This window comes from Metschnikowia bicuspidata (assembly GCF_001664035.1).
Source record: "Metschnikowia bicuspidata var. bicuspidata NRRL YB-4993 chromosome Unknown METBIscaffold_1, whole genome shotgun sequence".
In the NCBI taxonomy this organism is placed as follows: domain Eukaryota; kingdom Fungi; phylum Ascomycota; class Pichiomycetes; order Serinales; family Metschnikowiaceae; genus Metschnikowia; species Metschnikowia bicuspidata.
Window position 1 is genome coordinate 3,040,834 of NW_017387731.1, and position 23,702 is coordinate 3,064,535.

The window sequence follows — 23,702 nt, forward strand, 5'->3', positions numbered from 1 at the left end:
AGGAGATGACAATCCGTCTCGCTCCCTTTCTGATGTATGTGAGCTGTACCATCCACTACACAGTGGGTAGATAAACCATTCGGTTCAAAGATATTTATTTGTGGGTGATACGCCTGTGCCCCTATTTCCGCATGTTTCCGTGTGAAACAGACAAACTTTTCTCTGTTGAAACACTTGTACTCGCCCTAGTGTTTTCAGTAGATAGACATGGAATTCGGTGATAATCCATTGATTTTTCACTGGCTTTCAATTTCCACATGATGCTCTGCTTCTCCCAACGGCCATTATTTACATATAGTATATAGAGCTGACGGTGTTCTAAGTGTCTGGAATTCATCTTCACTGAATAGACATAAGGTTGTTATAAGCAAACAGAAAAGGTCCGCGTTTTTGAGCCGACATTGGGCAATGGCGCAAGATAAATTTAAGAAGGCACAACACCATTCCGAGAGGTACCCTTGTGTCGAAGATTCTCCCTAATATGACATCGACAATACAACTCATACTAGACTACATTTCACTCTAGATCGACCCCTTGGCGGAGAAAACGCTCAAGACATACGACGGTCCATGCAGGGCCAGTATGTCGTTTCCAAAACCATAGCTACCGTTCATACACCAGTGGTATGCATACGCCCAGGCTGACTCAGGTGACTCAGGGAGATCTCCGTCAAGGCCACTTCTCGGATTCGAAGATTCTTTAATTAATTTACAATGACTAGGTGACCCAGACTAAAGCTTCTTTCTTGCCTTGAACTTCTGTTTGGGCTTCGACACGCCCGACTTTTGGGAATACTTGCCCTTCTGGGCCTGGCGAGGCGCCGGCTTGTCATCTTCCGAGTCAGACCATTCCTCCTCGTCCTTGGATTTCTTGAACTTCAACTTGTTCTTCTGGCCTCTCACTGGGGCCTGTTTCACCGCATCCAAGTAGGCATCGATGCCCGAGCCCAGGTTCAAGGGGTCGTCGTTGGCCTTGACCATCTCCTTGAACACGATCTTACCGTTCTTCATCTCGACGTCGTGCTTCTTGACGTCCTTCTTGGTAAACTTCTTCGGCTTCGAGGACGAGATGTGTGCAAGGGTCTGGCGGTCCAACAAGTTCAAGGGCTCGTCGCCCGTGTCCAAGATGAACTTGTCGCTGGCCTTGTTTCTGGAGCCCTTGGTGGGGGCGTTTTCTGGCTCGTCGTCCGACTCTGAGTCCGAGTCGTACACGGCCTCTTCGTAGGCGGACATGAACTGTTTGGCGGTCTTGCCCTCGGTAATGTCCTCCGCGGCGTCGCGCTTCTTGGCCCGGGCCTTGGACTTCTTGATGTTAGCCACCAACTTACGGTCCTCCTCGGGGATTGCCAGCTCCACGGCATCAATGCCGAACTTGCGGATAAGCCTCTCGATGATGTGCTTGACCTTGGACTTGAAGTGGTTCTTGTGCTCGTGCGACCATCTCATCAACTTGCCCAACATCTCCGGCAAGTTCAGGCGGATGAAGTCGTCGGGGAGCGACAAGACCTCGACCTTGACGAAGCCGATGGCGGACTTGGCGATCTCGCGGGAGTTGTGGGTCAAGAACAACTCCACGGTGGACGCGAGCTCGAGGAGCACGTCCTGAGGCAAGTCGTCCTTGAACTCATAGACGATGCACGAGACGGCGGTGATGGTGGCGGAGATCATGTGGGGCGACTGTGCGGCCAAGCCGGCGCTGACCATGGTGAAGAAGCTGGTCAAGCTGGCGTCAGACGGCGCGGCGTCCGGGGCGAAGCCCGGCACCTTGCTGTTGTCGATGGAGCCGCCCTGCTGCATCTTGCGGCCCATCTGGATGAGGAGGCCGTAGGCGGCCTCACGGGAGCGCTCGTTGACGTCCTTCGTGGACATGATGACCTCCTGGAGCACGGCCGGGATGAAGTGCAAGTCAGTGGCGGGCAAGGCGCTGACGACACACAGCATGGCGGCCAAGCGGGCGGCGCGGGCCGACGTGTGCGTGGAGTGGGTGGTGTCGACAAACACGCGCTGAATGTCAGCGACGAACAGCGCGATGGCGGGCACGCCGGCGTCGGCCTCGCTCAAGCGGGAGATGACGCGGAACGCGCGCTTCTGCATGGGCGCGTTCAGCTCCATGGCCACGGTGCTGGCGAAGATGGCGAAGAGCGCGTTGTACGACGTGGCGGGCACGTACTTGGCCATGGTCACGACGAGGTCCATCATGGTGACGCTGAGGCGCGGCGGCGCGTCCTTCTTGGGCGGCGCGGAGTCGTGGGCCTCGTCGTCCAAGGCCTTCTTCAACAAGCCACAGACCTTGTCGAAGGTGAGCTGCAAGTCGTCTTGCGGGATGATCTGCAAGTACACGTTGATGGTCTCGACCACGAAGCTGCGGGTGTCGGGCATGGTGGACGAGAAGACGTTGAACAAGACGGCCAAGATGTTGGAGGCCTTGGCGGCCAACACGGCCACGTTGTGCGCGGCCGCGGCCGGCGAAAGGCGCAGCTGCGCGAGCGGGGCCGTGTTGGCGGCGTGGGCCACGTTGGACTCGGCCAACACGCGCAACGCGTTGCAGAGCACCACGCGCAAGTCCACGCGCGAGTAGAGGAGGTCGGCCACGCGCGCAGCGAAGTCGTCGGAGAAGGCCGCCGGGAGGTCGTGCGGCAAGTTGCAGAACGGCGGGAGCAACGCCCACACCTGGTCCTCGATGGTCTGGAAGATCTTGCCGTGCACGGAGTCCTTCGCGCCGGCCGCGTGCGCCTTGGCGGCGAACACGTCCGCGAGCGGGAGGATGTTGAGCTGGTAGTAGGCCAAGCTGGCGCCGCGCACGTGGTCGCGCAAGAGCGGCAACATCCAGGCGCGGCCGGGCCCCGCCGCGCCGCCCGTGAGGTTGAGCGGGAGCGTGGCCAAGACCACCTCGGGGCCCATGGCCGCCACGCACGCGGCGATCAAGTCCTCGGCCTCCTTGTTGTGCGGGAAGCCGTCCAGCTCGTTGGAGCGCCACAGGCCCACGGTGGCGAGCACGCCCAAGAAGCCCGGGTTGGCGCGGGCGCCGAGCCGCGCCACGGCCGCGGTGGCCACCTCCAAGACCTCGCGCGTGGCGTGCTGGTACTTGATGGCGAGCAAGTCGTGCTCGATGAAGCGCGCGAGGAACCCGGCCGCGGCGTCCACGGCGGCCAGGTCCGCGGCGTCAGAGGCATGCCCGCCAGACACATCCTCGGCTGCGGCGCCCGACACATCCTCGCCCGCGTCGCCAGACACGGCCAGGCCGCCCTCGGCCGGCACGCCTGCGCTGACCACGGCCACCAAGCACTGCGCCGCGGAGATGTAGATGTCCTTGGCCTCCGCGGCAAGGAAGGCCGCCACGAGCGGCACCAAGGCCTCGAGGCGGCGCAATGCCGCCGCGGGCGCCACGCGCGCGTACGCCTGGAAACCGCTGGCCACGGCCGCGAGCCACGCCGCGGCCAAGTGCGCGTCCGCCACGGGCGGGCGCAAGTCGAGGAGCACGTCCAACACGCGCGCGGCGCGCGGCGCGTCCACGGCGTGCACCATGGCCGAGAACAAGCCGTCGAACGCCGCGAACGCCGCGGCCACCATGTACTGGTCCAGCGTGCGCGCCGCCGCGAGGAGGAGGTCGCAGAGGCGGTCCGCGTGCGCCGCGGGCCACGCGTTGGCGGACGTGATGGCCGCCACCAACTGCAACGCGTGGATGGCCGCCGCGTTGGTGTCCTTGGCGCCGCCCTTGCGTGCGGGCGGCGCCGCCACGAGCGCGGCCAAGCGCGTCGCCGCCACGTCCGCACACAAGCCGGCCGCGGCATGGCCCGGCGCCGGCGACGCAGGTGGCCGCAGCAACACCGTGTGCACGGCGTCCTGCGCACGCTTGCGCACCTTGGGCCGCGCGTCGAAGGCCAAGTCCAACATGCCCGCCAACGCCCGGCGCGGCGACACGTGGCCGGCGGCCTGCCACAGCTGGGCGTCCTGCGCGAGCAAGAGCGTCTCGAGCGCGCCGAGCGCCGCACGCACGAGCGCCGCGTCCGCGCCGCCGCTGGTCAACACGGGCGCAAGCTTGGTCAAGAGGGCGGCAAACTTCTGCCGCAAGAGCGGCGGTGGGGCGCAGGGCAACGCCACGTCCAAGAAGTACGCGGCGGCCGTGGCCACGCCGGCGTCGGCAATGCGATCGCCGGCCACGGCCTGGTCGAGCAACGCGAGGAACGACACCACGTAGGCCACGAGCGTGCGCGTGGTTTTGTGTTCGTCCATGTTCTCCTCCACGGCGGCAAGGATGAGCGCGAGGTGCTTCTGGTTGTCGAGCTTGGAGTGGATTTGCGTGCGGATCTTGGCGAGCCGCTCGTCCATGAACACGGCTTCGGGCGGGGCCCCGCCGTCGGGGTTGAGGTGCGCCATTTTGGGGAGTAGAGAAGAGGGCGTGGCTGGGTATGGGCTGGGATGGGGAGGGTGTATTTTTTGCGAGATGGCGTCACGTGATGCGCGGCGCGCGGGGCCTGGCGCCTGGGGCCTGGGGCCGGCCTGGGTCTCGATATCAGATTTCGCGCTTCAAGTATGTACGGTGCTTCGGATCCTTGGAAGACTGCTGTCTCTAGAAATCCTTGGATAAGAGGGGAAAAGACAAGAGGGGAAAAGACAAGAGGGGAAAAGGGGAAAAGAGGAAAAAGAAGGGAAAAGAAGAAAAAAGGAAAAAGAAGGGAAAAGAAGGGAAAATCTCTTTTGGGGGTGACTCCATGGCGGATCCCACGTGACATGGGGCCTGGGGCCGCGCTGGGGCCTGGGGCCGGCCTGGGGCTTTCTAGGGTTTGCAGCATGACTGGTACCTCTATCTGGTCTGGAGGCTCATGAGGATGTATCTCTACATGGTTCTGAGTATGGCTCTGATGTATTTTGAATCAACTTTAATTTGAATTAACTTTGAAGATGTGTATCTTTTAAAGTAGGCATTCCTGAAGAACGTAGTTTTCCGATGGCTTAGGTATGTATACTCTTGATACTTTGTCAGATTTATATTCATGAGCTTACTGTATTAGAATGAGATATCAATTTTTAGTTATAATCTTTTATTCTAACAAGAGTACATAATAAATTATATACACTTTAACTTTTTTTCCCAAGGGTAACTTCATTGATCGCTAACTTAATATGAGATTTACCTTTGGTTTTGGTTTGGTTGGGTTTTGGTTCTGGATTGGGATTTGATGCCTGGAATTGGGGGCGGGGCTTGGCTTTTGGTGGGCTGCTGGTGCTTCTATTAGGGCTGCTGAGATATATAAACTTATATTTGATTAAATATGTTATTTAATTAATAATATGAATATTTTTGTAAGGAACTGATAATATTATATATATATATAAATAAATAAATAAGTAAAAGGTAAGTTAAATCTGGTGCTTTTATTAGAGCTGCTGGTGCTAATCTGCTGCGCTGCCGGCGCCGCGGCCCAGTCTCAGTACCGGATTTCTCAACCAAGTATACGGTACCTAGAACCCTCACAATATGTCGAGATAGGTGACCCCACCAGTACGGTGGTTGGGACATAAATCCCAAGAGTATAAACAATAAATCTTGCTAAATTATATGATACTATTGATATCTCCAAAAATAGTATTGCAATGCCTCTAAAACAGTCCAAGTGCCCAATTTCATAAAATACCCGTCTTCTGATGGTCAGCAGTTTGTAAGATATTGATGATTTTTTGATCGAAGCAGAAAAGACTTCTGCAGTTCAACTTCTATGCAGCGTGGATCCATACATTCTTGACTAAAAAGACCCGAGCTACAGGTCTCATAATGCAGAATTGAAGTCGAATTATCTTTTGGTATGCTTTGAAGAGACTTTGTAGAGATAATTATCGGGTAAGAAAAGACAAGAGGCACAGTCTAGAACAATCCAGAGCAGATCTGTGTTAATCAAGTATATTGCGTTATTTCTTTCCTTCTGCATCTTGAGGCTCACCCAGCTTTGAGGAAATTCTTCAAATTTACAACTCCAACTTCATTCAAGAATAAGCATTACGTATGGTATTTTCGCTCTCAGCCAAGAAAATATGTATTGGGTGCGAAATGTTTGGAGACAGGGTGGGAAAAGAAATCGAGAGGTATTGAAGCAAGCAATCGATGTATATTCATCTCATTTTTTAAAATACGACCCCGTGGATTGCTTGAGTTCTTTATACTTTGTTGGTTGAGAAAAAATTATAGCTCAGAAAGATTCTTTAGTGTAAAATCATCATGGAGACGCACCATCAACACGCAATGTGACAGTTGTATCAAAATGATAAGATGTCAAATAATACAATGAAGTGACATACGTGTACTGAAGCCAACTCTACATATACAGCTCTTTAAAAAGTCAGCCCCGTTCGAAACTCAAATAGTCTTTTAGACAGCACTAGGATGCGCGAGTGCCGTTTAGAGGTGGGAAAAACTATTAGGCAAGTGGTCCCAAAAGTGGGGCCACATGCATGGGGCGAATTTAGAAACAGAGTTCACTTAAGAGAAGGAAATATATTGTTTTCGAAGAAAGGATGAAATAAGTCCGAGTAGAGCTATGTTCATTCAATATCAATGCTATTAACCAATAACCTTTGGTCATAAATACAATGAGAAAGTTCAAAAGGAGATTTAGCATGTCAAAATTTCAAAGACTCAAAATAAAGCCACTCCCGCAGTGGCCAGCTTAATCCGAAATGAAAAACTTTTTTGTCTTCTCTCTTCCTTCTTCAAGGGAACCCTCTCATTCTTCATCTTAATCGATTCTCACGCTACTCCTGGGCAGCACACGTCCATCCCCAAAAGATCCCTATGTTCTGATTAAAGGTGCCTACAACGAGTCAGGGTTTTCTCCGATCGTCGGCTCTTCTGATCTCACCACTAATTCACATGTTTTCACCACCCCTAGTTGTAGACGAACCTTGGGCCGTATACGCATACGGGGACTGTCTACAACATTGACCAAGGCTCTAAGCAGGCCTGTAGTTTCAATGCGCGCTTCACGCAAGGTAGACTCTAGCAGAATACTACTATTCTCTAAAACCCTTGGAGGAGAAAAACAACAGGAATCTCTTTCTCTTCACGGGCCTTTTTTTCCTCGCCTTGAGAGGTGACTGCATGGCGGATGCCACGTGCCACTCCCCGGGATGGTGTGCTCATGAAATCCATCATGCATCGTCCGTCTCAGTCTCTCCCGCCATGGCTTCTTCTTTCGTTGGCCTAGTTCTCTCTTTTTCCTCTATGGCTTGGATACCGCAATCACTCCGATCGCACATCTCTTGTCGAATCCCACGCATGGGTGGTGTATCCCCAAACAGTAACGGTGTAGTGAACGTGTCGGCAATGTTATCTTCGGTCCCAACTGTCTCTGCCGTGACGTCCCCTCTTTGACCTCTATCTTAGATGTGTTTCTCCTTTATATCCACCGTTTTGCGGTTGCTTACTGCTCCATTTACGGACAAGTCAACACCCTGCTATCTCCAGGTATGATGAGCACCCCTATTGTTTCTAGGCTCAAGTCCTTGCAGAGTGCCTTCAACCATAGCACGTCGTGTACTGTGTTACTGCAACGTATTCTACTGCGTAGGCCCTCGTCGTCACCAAGCCTTGTTTCTTGGCTTTCCACGCTATCGGCGTTCCGTTAGTGTAGATGGTCTATCCCGTTCTAGACTGTCTTCCTCGTTTGCGAAAGAGGCATCGCTGAATGCGTAGGGTTTGGTTTTGTGCTCTGAATGATTGCTCTTTGACATCTCAATGCCGACGTCCTTCGTATCTCTGAGAAACACTAACGTTCGTTTCAATTGTGCCGAGTCTAATGTCGTTGCTGTGTGTGGCGGAACCGAACTTGCTTCCGGCGTATCCTATATCAAACCGGCTAATCCCCGCAAGCCAATTGTAGCTTCCTAGAATCTCCGCGTACTTCTTCAATTATTTTTCACGTAGCAAGCCCTCGCACTTCGATTGGTCGTAGTCATTGGTCGGGGTCCTTTGCATCGGGTATTACGTGTGTTTCGTGCGTTCTGAATAGATTCTCGAGGTATTTTTTGGTGTAACTTGTATCCTCCTTCCACCTTCTCAAACTCGGTGCCGCAGAATTCCTTCACGTCACCAAGATCCTTGATCTTGAAGTCTTCATAATATTCCTCGTCTTGGAAGCTGGCCAATAAGCCATACACGTATAGTATGATTTGCATTATTTCTCCTCTCGAGCTTACCTTCGTAAATAGCCTCAGGCCCGACTCTGATGTCTCAAAAACAGTTTTTGAGCTTCTTTTTGAATGTCTTATACCTCGCTCGTCCGGCATTCTTAAGTCCATGCAATGCCTTTGCTGGTTTCCATACCTTGTTTGAATCAACATTTATCACATCCTTTGGCGGCCTTACACAGACCGCCCCATCGAGTCGTGAGTGAAGATACGTGCTCAGTACATCCATTTGCTTCGTGGTTCGTCCGAGTTGAACTGCTGCTGTCATGAATAATCGGATGCATTCGGGCAGGCATCCGGCAGATGCGTTTCCTCCGGTCCAATTGTCTGTCGAAACCCCTGAGCCACTAGTCGTGCTTTCACTTAGCCGTTTTCCTTTTTGTTCGTTTCGTCTTCAGTGTGAACGAATCTAGTGCCGATGATAGTGGTGTTCTTTGGTGCTCTCATTAGGTCCATTTCTTTGAACACGGCCATATCTCTGACTTTTGCAACTTCGTCCATTTCGGCCTGTTGGAGGATGATGGATGTTGAATTTTGAAAAACGCTGACTCCTAAGAATACTTGATACTCGCTGATGATGGAAAAGCTGGATGCAGAAATCGCTGCAAATTGACAGGCGCAAGCCTGAAGGGTACTGGTTTGGGCTTTTCACTTTGCATTATCCCATGACTTCTTTTTACCATCCTCTGCGGGTTTTTGTGAGAAGATCTAACGTTCCTAGTTCATGTCAATCACCTTTACTTGTTCTTCATTACTAATCAAATTGTTATCATTGTAACCTTTATTATTTTCTTTTCTTTGTCATTATCGATCTGTTCCATTTTGAGGTTTGTTCTTGTATTGATCGATCTTTCTTGATTAATCACGGGCCCGCTGCGGGGCATATTTCTGGAGACAGCGATGGAAAAGCTGTAAAGGTGCTGGGTATTGAGATCGCTCATTAAAAAAACAAGCGTCGAAAATAGTAGGACATATTTGTCGACTCTGCATCTCTGGATCTGAAGAAATGCTGATAGTTGACAGGTGCTACATCTCAACAATACAGCTCACGCGACCCATCTCGCATAATACTTCTCTTCATGTTGTTGGCTTTGGTTCATTAACATGGAATATGTATCTCGCTTTTCTATTTCCTCACGGGCTCTCACAGCTGAATCTCTCTCATTATGTTCTCTTTATTTCAGCTGTTGAACGTAGTTGCATCTCAGGCTACCCAGGACGCCATTAGTCACGTGAGTGATTTCAGACGTGAGAGGAAAAGCCTGGGAAGTGTTGAAAAACACAAAGACTTTGAATACTAAAAATTTGAATGCAGTAATTTTAATGTGCTGACAAGAGATGTTGCATCACGGGCAGTCATCTCTTTGGAATACCATGTTCATGAGAGTGCTTAACATACCCCGCACAAGAAGCCCACTGGTATTTTGTATATTTGTTTAGCTGTATATCAATTTCAGTGACTGTATTTTTGTGTTTTTTGTTTCCTTTTCCTTGCTTTTTGTATCACGGCCGTATAAAAAATTCCCGCCTGAAATATTTCATGCGATGATGACATACATCAAATAAACGCCACTTCAGAAATGAGTTCAGCAACGGCTTAAATCTCCTCTTAGTCACATGTCACTATAGACTACTATACCTTGTGGTATATATCTGAGGCTTTCTGGGTACTCATCATTACGCTTAGTCCTCCAAAATCAGCCATTCAGACTATCGTGGAAAAATCATAAGCCCCAAGATCATGCGCAAATTGTTCGGTCCTATATGAAATTACGCAGGATCCAACGGCTTTTCGACCCAAAAATAGACACAGTCACGTGCCCGAGGGCTGTTCAGGCCAGATGTCCGGGAAGCACAGTTCAATCAAGACTGGTGCTGGACAATAGAGAAGCAATACGAGATATCGCGCATGATGAGATTGACAGAGATCACTAATTTCCGGCAGCGTGGCCCATCTCGCTTCCCAGAACAAAATTCGTCACATGCCTTCACCGACAAAAATGAGCACAATTTTCTACAAGCTGGCCTTTTATTTTTTGAGGCTCGCTTGTTTGTATTCTGTTCCGATGTGGGCTTTTAGTCTTTCATCACATCTGCCCTAGCCCAAAACTCCATCTGGTCACGTGACCGTCCAGTGCTGCGCGACGTCCGCCCAGCCAGTCAAATGTGACCCATTCCTAACCCATCGTCCGGGGCACCAAAATCGACATGTCGTCCAAGTTTGCCATTTCCGCCGCAGTGAAAGAATTAAGGTTCCACTTGTCTCAAAATGGCTCGGCCTCCGCGCCCTTGAGAAGCTTCTTGACGAAGAACTACCCGGACATCAAGTCGGCGACCAACTACAAAATCCCAGTTTTGATCAGAGAGGCCTACGGCGTGCCCCCCAGCATAACCGCCAGGTTTGAAAAGGGAAGAGAAGTCAAGAACAGCTTGGATGGGTTGGATGAGCATGCCATCGAGAACGCCGTCAAGACGTTGTTGAAGTAGACAATTGTAATTTAAGGAAGAATGATGCCGGCTGTGGGCCCGAAGCGCGCTCATGATATAAGAATGTATAGTCACAATACATGTGAACGAAAGAGAGATGGCGGGCTCTATATTTGGGCTCGTGGTGGTCCGGGAACGGATTTGTCTTTATGTATTGCGATGTTGGCTGACTGGGCCTCCATATTATGGTGACTATCTTGACGGCCCCGGTTCTTGGCTATCTTGACTGTCTTGACTGTCCTGGTGTTTGACTATCTTGAATATCTTCGCTACCTTGACTGTATTCACTATCTTGCCTCTCTGGACTTTATTTTATTGGTTCTATTGACCGCGCAATATGTAAGATGCTTCGGTCTTCCCTTCAGATACTCTCGTACCTCCATCATCTTTTGCTCCTGTTTGATGAATGGACCCGCTGGCACCCACCGAAACAGGTGACACCCACGGCTTTTACCGAAGACTCTAGATCTGCGCGGAGTATTCGCCAAACTGGTACGTGCCCCACGCCAAGCTGAGCTGGTTGTCACTGTACAACTCCGTCACCTTCCGATTCCCGCTGGCCCTGTTGATGCCTGCCGCCACCACGAGCGGCACAAAGTGCTCGAGCGTGGGGTGCGCCGCGCGGAGGAGCGAGCTGTGCTCGGTCTTCAACTTCTCGAGCAGCGGCAAAGTGTCAGGGCCCTGCTGCAACGCCTGTGACACAAGCCTGCTGAACTCGCCCACGTATGGCAACGCCCGCTGGCCCGAGTGCACGGCCCGGCCGAGGTCCCGCAAGTTGTGCACAGACATGCCGGAGCAGATGACCAAGCCCTTCAAGTGACGGTTCTGGACGGGGTCCCAGATGAGGTTGTTCTGGAAGTGGCTGAGCACCTCGCCCAAGCGCGCGTGTGTCTCGAAATCGCCCTCCCTGCCTGTGAGCGAGACCTGGATCAAAGGTGTGTGCGGCAACGCCATGTCGTCGTCCCCCGGGCCTTGCGGAAACGCAACTTTCAATGGCACCCACACGCCATGGTCAAGGCCACGCTCGGTCAATCTGGCGTGGAACCCCTTCTGCTCGAGGTTCTCCTGGACCAGGCGCGCCACGACCTGCGAGTTCCAGGTGCGGAACTGCTCCTTGTACATGTGATCCGGAAACCCGTAGAAATCGTAGATCAAGGGGTTCTCCGTCCAGTCGCCGTGGGGCCCGCTGCCCACCGGGCCTTTACGTCCGAAACTATTTACTTTAGGAGGCACGGCAACCTCTATCAAGTTCAGCCCGCCCAGCTGCCAGTGCGCGGAAACAACAAGGATGTAGTCCGGCCGCCAGTCGTTCTTGATAGTGGAGCCCAACTTGCGCACCGCCCTCCACGCTCCCTTGTTGCCGAAATCATCATCCTCGTACATAAACGTGGGCCCGCCGTGGGACACGAAAAGCGCCGGGTACGGGTTGGTGTTTGGCTCCGCGTTCCGGAATGCCGCGCTTTGGGCCGCGGCTGGGACGGACTTGCCAAGGGTGGATTTGTACGCGCTCATTCTGAAAGCCATGTACGCGATTGTTACCGCCACTAATGCTCTGATAAGGAGGTTCACCATACAGAAGGTGGATTGTATTTGCAGCACTGAGACCGTGTGCAAGGAAGCAGAAAACCACGAATTGACCAGGAAATCAAGGCAGCGTGTGACCCGTGTCTGCCTAGAGTGTCTGGCGATTATTGTTGTACTTTTTTCGGGACATGGTCCCAGATTCGTGCCCCGTTTTATGGTGGGCCGATTGGTTGCAGGACGCCGGGCCCATGACTAAAGTGATTATAAAGCAGTCTGCGGAAGACCCGTGCCTCTCTGGGCACGCCATTTCGCAGCCGCCCCCGCAGGACTCCATGGTATGCGCTTAGAGAGAGCGCACAGAGAACTGGTAGAACAGTTTCGATCTGTAGTTTTAAAATCGGTGAGAGCTTTATTCCCCGCGGCGGCCTCTATCATTAGTTCTCTAGGGGCACAGCAATGACGAAAAGAGATCACTGGCCGCCCGTTGTGGAATGTGAAGACGAAGCTGCCAGCCAAACATGGCTTCTCCTCGTTTCTGCAAAACGGAATTCTTTGGAGGCGTGATTTGGGCAATAGAGTATCAGATGTGTCCAAGATCCTTTGGGAAAAACCAAAGTGGTGGAAGGTGAGATCAGCTTTCAGCGGCGTATTGGGTCGTTCGGAATACCGAGCAGAGCAAGGAAACAACAAGTCGCATGTGACCGACAGAACCATACCCAAGGATTCTTTGCTGTGTTTTGGGTTAGTCTTTTTTTTTTTCGAAATTCAAAGACAGCAGATCCTCAGACTGTCAATGTCAAAAGGGCGGTGGACAAGACCAGCACAAACCTTGGAATGGTGCCCACTGACTGCGTTTCTTGGAAGCGGGAGTGACCAGTGGGTATTCATCAAAGGTCTGAAAAGAGAAATCTCGAGGCCAACATTCGGGCATCATGAATCTCTACTTTCTTTCCTCTGGGCACTACGATCCCAATGCGCATTCTAGCATTCGCCGGCTCCGCAGGAATCTGGCCGAACAATAAAACCACTGAAAGTGCAGAGTCCGTCTGCGTGAAAACCAAGCCGTTTCGGCAACCTCCGTATCCAAAAGAATTGTCCAAAACCACGCGCTCAAATCCGGGGACTCGGCGGGATTTTGGACCTGTGTCTACGGCCGAAAGCTTCCATGGATCATGCCAAGTCTCCGAACCCGGCAGGATACCCCGAGCGCCGCGGCGGCCGGGTCACGTGACCCGGGGCATTCGGCCGGGGCACTTTCAAGGCCGGCCTGGAACTTCGAATGCTGCCAAACCCAGCGTGCCGACCAAAGGCCCCATATAAAATAGCATGCGGTGGTCTTTCTGCAGCTCTCACGCCTGGAAGTGGTTTGTCCACTCGCCGTTTTTTTGTGGGGCGAACGGCTTATCGGTCCGCATTCATCTAGCCGTGTGCTCGTGACTGGCGAATATACAGGCTCCTGCCATCAGCATTCCGTTCCCAGCAAGCAGTCTCCGCAAAGCAGGAGAAAAAATGCCCGTTGCCTCATCAAGGGCTTTTCCCCACGTTTCTAAACTTTTTATTCCTGTGGATTTTGATTCGAGCCCCCAGCCCCGAGCCGCCCTGTCTTTGCCGGCCCCGCCCCACGATCTGCCCAATAACGCCCATCTTTCTGGGCCCCAGTCGCATTCCCCACTGCTACCTTTGGAACCCATCCATAGCGCCCACCCAGGACTGGCAAAACACACCAAAAAACGCCAAAAAAACGCCAAACACACACCAGAAAATACCAAAAAGACCCAGCGCCCCACAGCCGCCACACGCCTGCCCCAAAACGCATTACCGCCTCGAGCGTCTCCCAAATACCCGCACGTGACCCGGTCCCCAGCATCTAAATCATGGGTCTTTTCAACCGCCGCAAGTCCCACGAATACCAGGGCTTCGCCAAGTACGCGGACGAGTACAACCTCGCCGCCCCGAGCCCTGCCGCCGAGCGTTTGCAGCGCGCCCAGTCGCTTTCCAGCGCCAGCCAGGCCGCCGCAGCCGCCCTCCAGCTCCACCAGAAAACGCCCGTTTCCAGCGCCCCGAAACCCGCCCGCCCGGGCACGTACAGGCCCAGCCCCCGCTCCAACTCGCTCGGCGGCTACGGCCGGACGGCGCTGATGAACCTGTACACCTACACGCCGCAGGCGTCGTACTCCACAGGCCCTCTGCGGCTGGCCCAGGCGCCACGCACGCTGAGCTTGCGCTCCAACTCCCTCTCCAATTCCGTGCGGCTGGGGCCCCGACGGAGCTTCGTGCCGCGCTCCGTGTTCCCCGAGGAGGACGAGGAAGCCGCCACCGACGCGGACTTGGTGGTCACGACGAAGACCACCAAGGTGCTTGATGCCCAGGGCCGCACGTGCTCTATCACCACCGAGACCGTGCGCCAGATGGCCGACGGGCTGAACATCATCGAGACCAAAACGACCAACATCTCGCGCTCCAACTCGCGCGCAAACTCGCTCCAGGCGCCGCCGCAAGAGCCGCCTCTTGCCAATGCCTACAGCTTGAACAAGATCGATGAGGATCTCCAGGACTTCGACTATACGTACCTCGACCACGCGCCGCCACGCGCGAACCGTGCTGACGACCTCACGGCCAGTCCGCGGTCCCGACTCGCTGAAAACGCGCCTAGAGAACCGCCACATGTGTCGCCCGAGCGGCAAGATCTCCGGGCGGGGTCAATGACCAGTACGCAGTCGTCCAGGCGGCCAAAGTCCATCTTGAAAAGCAGTTCCAGTGCCGTCAACGCTGCTGCTGCCGTGGCGGCATCCGTGGCTCCAGACACGGGCAACGGCGCCATGCACACAGGCCCCGCATTCGACGCGTCCGCGTCCCCTGAACACCGCCGCCAGCATATGCGCTCGGCGTCCTTGAGGCTCCAGCCCGCGCCCAAGTTAGAGCCTACGCACCGGCTCAACTCAATGGCCTCAGGCGGAACTTCCATCAAGTTTTTGGACAAGGTCGAGACCATCCCATACACCTACACGGAAAACTACCAGGAGATTGCCAACGAGGAGAAGTACAAGAAGGAACAGGCCTTGCAGAATAACCTCGATCTCTACAACAAGGCCATGCAGGTGGCCACCGAGAAAGTCTATGGCTCGCCGCGTTCAGACGGGGCCCGCATCCCGGACACCGCGGAGCATGACATCCCAAAGCCAGAAGAAATCCAGCTGTTTGCCGAGAAAAAATCGGCCAAGAAGTTGAAGAGCGACGAGAAGAGAAGCAGGGTCGAGGCCTCTGGCGTCAGTAAGAACTATGTGTACACGAATCATCATACAGACTTCCCGGTCCGTTCATTAAGAAATACGGGTGATGACCATCACACTTCCAGAAAGGAACGTGCCAAGGAAGAAAAAAGGCGGTTCAAGGAGGAGGAGAAAAGACATGCGGAATTGTTGAAGGCCGCAGAAAAGCAGAAAAGGCAGGAGGAAAGAGAGGCAAAGAAACGGGAGAAAACTCATTTCTCCTTGTTCAAACGCAACAGAAGACATAGCAGCGTTGGTGGCGCCAGCTTGGGGTCTTCTGAGGCAAAGAGTTCTATTTCCAGTGAACAGACTCTGCCCTCTACAAAGCCCGAAAACAATCCTGCTCTTACCGAGGCCGAACCGCCTGTTACTAATACAGTCATTCAAGAAGAGCCAAGCTACTCGAACTTAAATGATAATGATGGCATATCAGGTGTTCTGGCTTCAGTCCAAGGCTCTTCTGAGCAACCAACTCATGGTCTGGAACTGCATGCTCCAGAAGCAGACAAAATTCCAATCATCTCAGACTCTGAGTTAGTTGATGACACTGGAAGTGGCAAAATGATTGAAGTTCCTACTTTACCTGCTCAGCTGGAAAACTTTCAACTGTTTGATGATGAAGACGATGAGTTCGTTGACGTGCCAGACAATCTTGGAGATGATTCAGATAAGAGAATTTCCGGTATTCCCTTGCTTAATCATGACAAAGCAGATGGGCTTGAAAAAGATGATGACTTGGAAAATGCAAACGAAAAATCAGCTACGGGTGAAAGTTTAGCGCTCAACGACCCTGTGAGATCGGTATCCCCGGAAATTCCCGAGCGCGGCGATTTGACAAATCAACCTGCTTCTATTCTGCCAAGCGATGGGATAGATACCTCCAAGGTTTCAAAGCTGGGTCATGGCCATTCGACACTGACTCAAAGCGCAACTTCTGCCAAAACTTTAGCTGAAGAACTTCCTACATTGGTTAGTCGTGCTGATGGGATGCCTGAAGTTTTGACTAAGAGTTGCCATCAGATATCTCAACACAGAGACACCAATCGCTTAAAAGAAACTCCTGTACATTCTCCCAAAGATGGAAACAAAGTTTTGTCTGGGAACGAACCGAGTGTGGCTGATTATGGAGATAAAAAGGCTTCTTTAGAGAACCCTGTGGTTCTGGACCAGGCCCCTGAATCTTTTGTTTTGTTGAGGCAGGACCCCAAAACTGATATTCAAGTGCTGCGTTTGCAAGATAATCAGGGCTCGGTAGAAATCAGCTCAGGTTCTATTGTCGATCTTGGAGAACAGCATGTACGAGCACGTGAAGCCAACTCGCCAAGCCTTGTCCCATCCGTACAAGCTGCCCTTGCTAAAACAGGGGACAAAAGTCTGAGTACTGACCTGAAGCTAAATACTAAGAAAAAGGGAGGCAGATTCAAGAAAGTGATTGAGAAATATTTCATCAACACCTACTCGCGCTGAGTGAATAAATATATTCATATTGGCTCTTCTTACAGTCTAGGTCAATATGTGCCCTAGTTCATATTCTATTAGTACTAGCGTCCATGTCTTTCCATGTATATTGCTGAAATTATGTAAATAATTCAGGGGATGGAGGAGGATGAAGTAATTTAGTTCTGTGACTTGTCGAAATAGGGATATGAAAAGCCAGTTACAACGCCAAAAGGTTGGACATTGAGCCAATTTTCGAAGTCCATTTTTCAATCAAATTGTATAGGTGATTCTGGCTGGTTTCCATGCCTTATCCTCATAAACAAGTTAAAGCACTGAAGCATCAGGACTATATCACCGAGTAGATCACACATTGTCCTTTCATAAATTGGTGTACTAAAATCAAAAATATAATGTATGATGATATAAAAAAGAGCGATTTTGCCCACTAAAAATTCAGGGAACGCAGATGTACAAAATATCAACCGCAAAAAAGGGCTTCTTCAATGTTCAGATACATCAATATTACATATGCTTACTGAGACACGAGCCAATATTCAGTCTCAACATCGAAGTTGATGCCATGCAGGGCTGCAAGGTGAAATGTACAAAACTTTACTTCGACTCTCTTTTTGATGACTGGAGTAATCGATGACTTGAATATATTAGATTGAAGTACATGCATATTGAGGTGCTGTTATTTTCAACTCCTAATTCAACCGGAGCGTACAAGAAAATCGAGACTTTGGCTGTGATTCTAGATTAAAACACTCTCGGGCGCCTTGCTCGGGGTATTCGAAACAAACAGTTGTGTTGGTGTATGTGGCATTCTTGAAGTCACTCAATGTACTATAAACCGACTGTGTGCATTTCATATTGGTATGTTCACCTTTAAATGTCTCGACATTAGTGAAAAACTGTCTTGTGTCATTTTTATGTCTTTTGTTCGTAGAAGCTAATAGACATGCAAGCCCCGCTATAATTGCACTCAGAATCAAAAAAATGATGACCCCGCCGACTATGAGCCGCCAGTTCAATTGTCTTACTCTTTCTTTAAATCTCTCCACTGTAGAAATTGATCTTTCCTGTTGTGACTGCGATATCACTGGATTTTCGGGTGTTTTCAGATACAGTGGAAGTGGATCTTGTGTCCCGCTAGGCTGTGGTGAGTTATTATCAAGGATAGACATTGTTTATTTGATCTCTTTGACTTCAAAAAAGTATTTTCGTCAAAGAGGCTAGCCCTTGACTATAAGTGTTCCGGGAACAATAATTACTTATATACAAGGCTTTAGGTTTTATACATGCCCTAAAATAAGTGGCCCTGTCAGGCGCCCCAAGTTTTGCGTCATACCAGGATTAATTAATGCGCGCTCTATCTTGAGTATTCTGCTCGATGACTCCACATTTTCTACTGCCGGATTTTGGAATTATAGATATTATGCCTCAAAAAATAATCCGGTCGTGTTCCGAAATGAAAGCACACAGTAGCCATAAATTTTCCGAAGTATTGAAAAAAAGCCTTCGTTTTCCTAAGCTCAGAGCTACCATATCCTAAGTTTTATGTATGCGTACTTTTCCGCACCTCAGCCGCATTTCTTAGAGGTTCTCGAGGTAACAGTTTTTTGGGCACACAATTCTTTATAAGTAGCATAAAGACTTCGATCTCACTAATTGGTGTTACCTTTGAGATGAGCTATGCGAACTCAAGCAACCCCTTACTACAAAGTGTGCCAGAATCCCTCGCATAATCTATAACTCATCTAACTTTTCTCAAATTATTCATTCATGATAATTTTAAAAACGCTTGCCAGATCTTCTGTGGTGCTTTGAGCTACGCTTTGCTTGCCGACTGTCATAAAGTGATGCAAATCAGAGTCAAGTTGCAGAGTTCTCGTATTGGTTTTGAGTATTATTGGCGATTATATAAAAATTGTTTTTTTACGAAAAAGAAGTATCATGTACATATTTTTAAGAATTGTTTATCATTTTTTCGGTATGCTTGAACATGCTCCTTGATTCTTGTGTAGAACTACAGTTTTTACACCCTGTAGCTGTGCGAATGAGACGAAGCTAGTTTTTCAGACGTATGCCTATAAAGAAAAATATGTAGGAAGTGGAAATGCACAAAACATGTTTACCAAGCCCTCAGCAAATATTCAATTTTCGCAGCTCGTCTGGTGCGCCATTGACTAGTTTGCTGGCCAAAGCAAGAACTGTCCTCAAAATAGGCTTGCTCCTAGATTCAAGTATAGGATTTCTAATTCCAGATATCTTGTTGTCAATTGACCGAAAAATTGATCCTAGTTTTGCAATTAAACTCCCGGTTATTTTCACGTGATATCCACTGCTTATCCCTGGAACGTGATGTCCTAGTGCCCTTGAGATACGGTAACACGCTAAAGCGTGTTTTGCCTCATCGATGACTGGAAGCTTCGGAGCTAATATATATAGTAAATATGAGCAGTAATCTTCATATATATGACAATTCTTTGCCAGTAAGCAAACTTACAACAGCGTTTTGAACACGCTAGATCGAAATCATTCTCATCATTTGTGGCTATTCATATGGCTTCCAGTGTACCTCTTTTGTTTCAAGCACACCCAGAAGATTGTTGCAAAGACCCGTCAGATTATATCATATACTTGCGCTATATTTTCTTTTATTCGGGTCTTTTATGTTTGAGAAACTGAATATCTTTTGTTCTCTCGCGGATAGTCTGAATCTCTGGGATACACATCAATTGTGCACGTGAAGTCACTGTCAAAATAACATCACTTTCAGCCAGGTCAATGATACCGAGCTACCAAAGACACTGCCTAATATTAAAGGGGCAATTACATGGAGAGTTGCAATGCTGGTTGGCCACGTATTTTAGAAGAGGATCTGCGTGGGTATGCGCCCTTGAGACTAGTGTTTGGAAATTGACTCTGTTTTTTTTTTTTTATTTCCTAGTATCCTATACAATAAAGGAATCTCCTATTATTCAATCTAAAATCTCACAAAGCAGCCATTTTCCCATTGTGAAGACCTTCATCGTGTAGGCTTGCGAGTATCTATTTGCTCAAGACCTGCGTATTTCGCATTGTTATGGCAACTACAACTTGCAACAAACCAAACGAAGCTAGGACAAAAAAATATATATTCCCTCACATTTATCCTATGTGCCTTCTATTTTCACAGCAAAATGAGCCAAAGTCCAAATACGCCTCCAACACTACTTTCCCCAGCACCACGTGACGAGCCCGCCCCAGAAGGTGCGTCACGTGATCGGACTGTGGAGCCTGCATCAGCGCATGGCAAGCCTTTGACTCCGGGCCCAACGATGAAAGTGGAAGAATTGGCTGCTAAGTTCACTCCCACAGAGGTCCTTAAAACAGACACGCAAACAAAAAGCGTGGTGATCTTGGGCACCGTCGATGGAGAGAATGCCATCTGCTCGCTTGAGAAGACCGCGTTTTCCATTTCCGAGGTGGGCGATGCCCTGCTCAGCAAGTTGGTGGATGGGATCCAATTGATCAATGACAACGACGTGTATCTGTGGTCCATGGCGGCGTTGGTGCAAGACTTGGAGAAGAGCCCAGGGGCAAAAGTCAATTTCATCCACCCGGCGTCGGAAACACACATCCGGAAGTACCGTTCCCAGGCCCACCATTGGGTGGCCGAGACCCCGGAAGTCTACCGCAAGATCGTGCGGCCGTTTATCGACACTCAGAAGGGCGACCGCATCCAGTGGGTATACAACATTTTGTTCAAAGGCAAGGAGTCCGAGACGTTCATTCATCATGACACGGATCCGCAGGACGGGTATGTGCTTCTTCCTGACATGAAATGGGACCGCAGCACCTTGGAAGCCTTGTATCTAGTAACCATAGTAAACCGCACGGACATCTCCAGTGTGCGCGATATCGATGGGTCTCACGTGGATTTCTTGATGAGGGTCCGGGATAACATCAAGCAGGTGGTTAGCGAAAAGTACCTGGTCGCCGAGGACCAGCTCCGCCTCTTTGTGCACTACCAGCCGTCGTACTACCATTTCCATATCCACGTGGTCAACATCAACCACCCTGGGCTTGGAGCTGGGATCAATGCAGGAAAGGCCATTTTGCTTGATGATGTCATCGACAACGTGAGGATGGTGTATGATTACTATCAGAGACGCACCATGTACTACCAGCTTGGTGGGAACCACAAGCTATGGGAAAAGTTGGAGGAGCTGAAGGAGTTGTGCTGCTGAAACTTGCTCCTTTCATCGGATGAATCTACCAAGAAATAAAAGATGACGGTTGGATGTGATTCGATGCGGGGTTCTCGGTAGTTTAACTTCCATAGCTGACTGAGAGAGTTGACTGCCCAGCTGAAACTGCTGTTTTGTGACGTCCGCTGTTTTTCAAAAGTCTGGTCGTAGCTCTGAGAAATTGCAAAAGTACTTGAAGTGATGTTGATAATCAAGCCCCATGAGACCTGGCTCCAGCCTGGTTATCACATCCCAAGTGTCTACTAAGCTACCACTTCACCGGGATGGGGCCAAAGAACCTATGTAGGAGATCAGTGTGCTAGATGTGCTGCGGAATAGGAGCACCAGCGAATGTCTGGAGAAGATCAATCGACAACGAATTCCACTCAGGCCGAAACAAGTTGAGTGAATTGGTCAAACTGGTCCTTTAGTTCAATTGTTATAATGTCTTTTTGATGTGTTTTTTACTTTATGATTGGCGTTTCATGTATTCAAGACTTGAACATGAAACATAAAAGATACTAAGATATACATACCTATAAGAGAAAATCGCATTCGTAAGAATTAACAAAAGAAAGAGCAAATTGATTCTTGAAATATAAGAGGATTTCCTTTAAGAGGCTCTTGAGAACATTAGTAGCATCAAATATTGCCTTGAATTACTTGGGATCTGCCTTTTTTAAGCTCTCAGTAATGATGTAGGCATTCTCAATGGGAGGAAACACCGCTCAGTTGGTATTGATACCACCCAAGCTGAAATGTAGGCATGACCATGGTCTTGCTTAATTTACCAAGAATTCCAAATTTTGAAGCTTTCTAGAGCTGAAGAATTACAGCTTAACTACAATGTGGATTTCGAAAATTATGCGTAGAGCCTAGACAAAACAAATAATAATATCCACGGCCTTGTGACTATAAACTTTGGATGTCCCATGGTACCCTCATTCACGCTTCTATTTTGATCTTGCATATCTGATGCTGAAGGGCAAGCAACCCCTGACGCTTCTGATCATAGCTAATTTAAAGAACAGATCAAACATTTCCAAACCTATATCATAATGTTGTATCCAGCAACAAATCCAAGTTCAACAAATTATAGGATAAGCGATAAAATTCTTTTAGACTCATCCCTCTCTTATCTAATATATTATTGTTTCTGTATATTATAGCAATCAGAGGATATACAATTCCCAAGCGCGGGGCTTGAGATGTCATTCCGAGATACTCGAGTTGGAAGACTAGTAGAAATTTAAGTAAATTTACTTTAATATTACTATGGAGCATTAAATAAGTCATCCTCAAACAACCGTTTCTCTGGGTTTTCAAAACATGCGGAAAATTTCAGGTGTGGTACGCAAAAAAGACAAGTAAGTTATAGCATCTTTTGTGATCGTCAATATTCAAACGTCTTAAACGCGTTATCCATTGTGAATTATCGTATCTATCTTGTTGGCTGGTCATTCATACATGCTTACTAGATTTATCGCATTTAAAACTTGGAGATAGTTAAACAGAGGTGTATCAACATTTTGTTCGGAAAACACGAAACAATTATATTACTAAGATTTCAGCCCGCATTTACTTGAAGCTTCCCATAGAATAAAAAAAACTGTGAAGTCCCTACTTTAAGCATCACACTTCAAGTTTGTAGTCAGAAAGTGTCATCACGAATAGAGAAGGGTGAACCCATACCCCTTTTAATATTGTAAATTCACATTCATTTCATAAAGACATATAAACTGGTATAAAAAGCCAGTATCAAAAACAGTATTAGATGAAGAAAAAACCAATATGGTAAATTCTCGGTGCTTACCCACCAATGGCCGCCAAAACTGTTCCTACAATATCACGTATGAATCGATTAAGATGTAGATCTATGAAGAGGAGTTTCCCTGACCTCTGCGAGAGTGGCTTCGCCTTTAGAGAACGTGACCAATCACCATACTGGTAATTGGGTCATCTATCTCAACAGTTCCATTGCGTATTCCATGCAGGGTAGACTTCAACAAAAAGACAATAAATTGAAAGCAGGAGTAGACAGCTTTTCTACTATCTCGCATTCCAGTGTCAAAAATGCTCATGACATATATTTTCCTGTATGTAGCAAGGCATAATTTGTTTCATCGCGTGTAGTTCGAAGCTTCAGATGATATAGTAGTATATTCTTGTGGGCTCGAATATAACCATACCTTTCAACTTGTTCTGCAGTCAGAACACCAATTAAATATTAGCTAGATTCTGGCTCAGCCGTTTTTAAATGGTGGAGGAGAGAGCGGCGCAACACGAACATTTGAACGTAGCTCATGCCGAAGCACCACGGCTTAATTTCTAAATATTCCAGTATCCAGGAGCATTGTTTGATGCTTAATAATTTCAGTATATTCCCATTGTGTTAATTTGGATCTAGGAGGCAAAAAATGTCCTTGAGGGTCCTCACAACATAAGAAAAACTACGTGGCTTCGTATTCACTAGTAGCCATGATGAGCTTTGCTGCAGAGTTGACTATATATCTAGACGGACGCTTGATATATAAAGGGTCTGGAAAGTGTTATATATCGAAAAGTG

At 49.3% G+C, this 23,702-nt stretch overlaps 6 protein-coding genes across 6 annotated transcripts; 3 read left to right on the forward strand and 3 right to left on the reverse strand.

The window, feature by feature from the left end:
- Positions 1–732: 732 nt before the first annotated feature.
- Positions 733–4,377, reverse strand: METBIDRAFT_36671 (mRNA-binding protein; the record flags this gene model as incomplete). Its single annotated transcript, XM_018856768.1, has 2 exons — positions 733–3,189; positions 3,235–4,377. The coding sequence occupies 2 exons, from the start codon at positions 4,375–4,377 to the stop codon at positions 733–735; spliced, it is 3,600 nt and encodes a 1,199-aa protein (XP_018714193.1).
- A 5,844-nt stretch (positions 4,378–10,221) lies between these two features.
- On the forward strand, positions 10,222–10,763 carry METBIDRAFT_30133 (uncharacterized protein). Its single transcript, XM_018855565.1, has one exon. It carries the CDS (start codon positions 10,390–10,392, stop codon positions 10,666–10,668), a length of 279 nt encoding a protein of 92 aa, XP_018714194.1. The 5' UTR covers positions 10,222–10,389; the 3' UTR covers positions 10,669–10,763.
- A 367-nt stretch (positions 10,764–11,130) lies between these two features.
- METBIDRAFT_35837 (uncharacterized protein) lies at positions 11,131–12,180 on the reverse strand (the record flags this gene model as incomplete). Its single annotated transcript, XM_018856658.1, has 2 exons — positions 11,131–11,829; positions 11,890–12,180. The coding sequence occupies 2 exons, from the start codon at positions 12,178–12,180 to the stop codon at positions 11,131–11,133; spliced, it is 990 nt and encodes a 329-aa protein (XP_018714195.1).
- Positions 12,181–12,346: 166 nt separating this feature from the next.
- METBIDRAFT_110948 (uncharacterized protein) lies at positions 12,347–13,035 on the reverse strand. The gene has a single exon (XM_018853918.1). The coding sequence runs from the start codon at positions 12,904–12,906 to the stop codon at positions 12,454–12,456; it is 453 nt and encodes a 150-aa protein (XP_018714196.1). The 5' UTR covers positions 12,907–13,035; the 3' UTR covers positions 12,347–12,453.
- Positions 13,036–13,764: 729 nt separating this feature from the next.
- METBIDRAFT_81129 (uncharacterized protein) lies at positions 13,765–17,410 on the forward strand. The gene has a single exon (XM_018859208.1). It carries the CDS (start codon positions 14,067–14,069, stop codon positions 16,926–16,928), a length of 2,862 nt encoding a protein of 953 aa, XP_018714197.1. The 5' UTR covers positions 13,765–14,066; the 3' UTR covers positions 16,929–17,410.
- A 2,814-nt stretch (positions 17,411–20,224) lies between these two features.
- Positions 20,225–21,136, forward strand: METBIDRAFT_34095 (5'-(N(7)-methyl 5'-triphosphoguanosine)-(mRNA) diphosphatase; the record flags this gene model as incomplete). Its single annotated transcript, XM_018856441.1, has 1 exon — positions 20,225–21,136. The coding sequence occupies one exon, from the start codon at positions 20,225–20,227 to the stop codon at positions 21,134–21,136; it is 912 nt and encodes a 303-aa protein (XP_018714198.1).
- Between the last annotated feature and the right edge of the window lie 2,566 nt (positions 21,137–23,702).

Bases quoted from the DNA above. Each gene is read 5' to 3' on its own strand.
- METBIDRAFT_30133 (XM_018855565.1), top strand. From the start codon at position 10,390: ATGTCGTCCAAGTTTGCCATTTCCGCCGCAGTGAAAGAATTAAGGTTC.
- METBIDRAFT_110948 (XM_018853918.1), bottom strand. From the start codon at position 12,906: ATGGTTCTGTCGGTCACATGCGACTTGTTGTTTCCTTGCTCTGCTCGG.
- METBIDRAFT_81129 (XM_018859208.1), top strand. From the start codon at position 14,067: ATGGGTCTTTTCAACCGCCGCAAGTCCCACGAATACCAGGGCTTCGCC.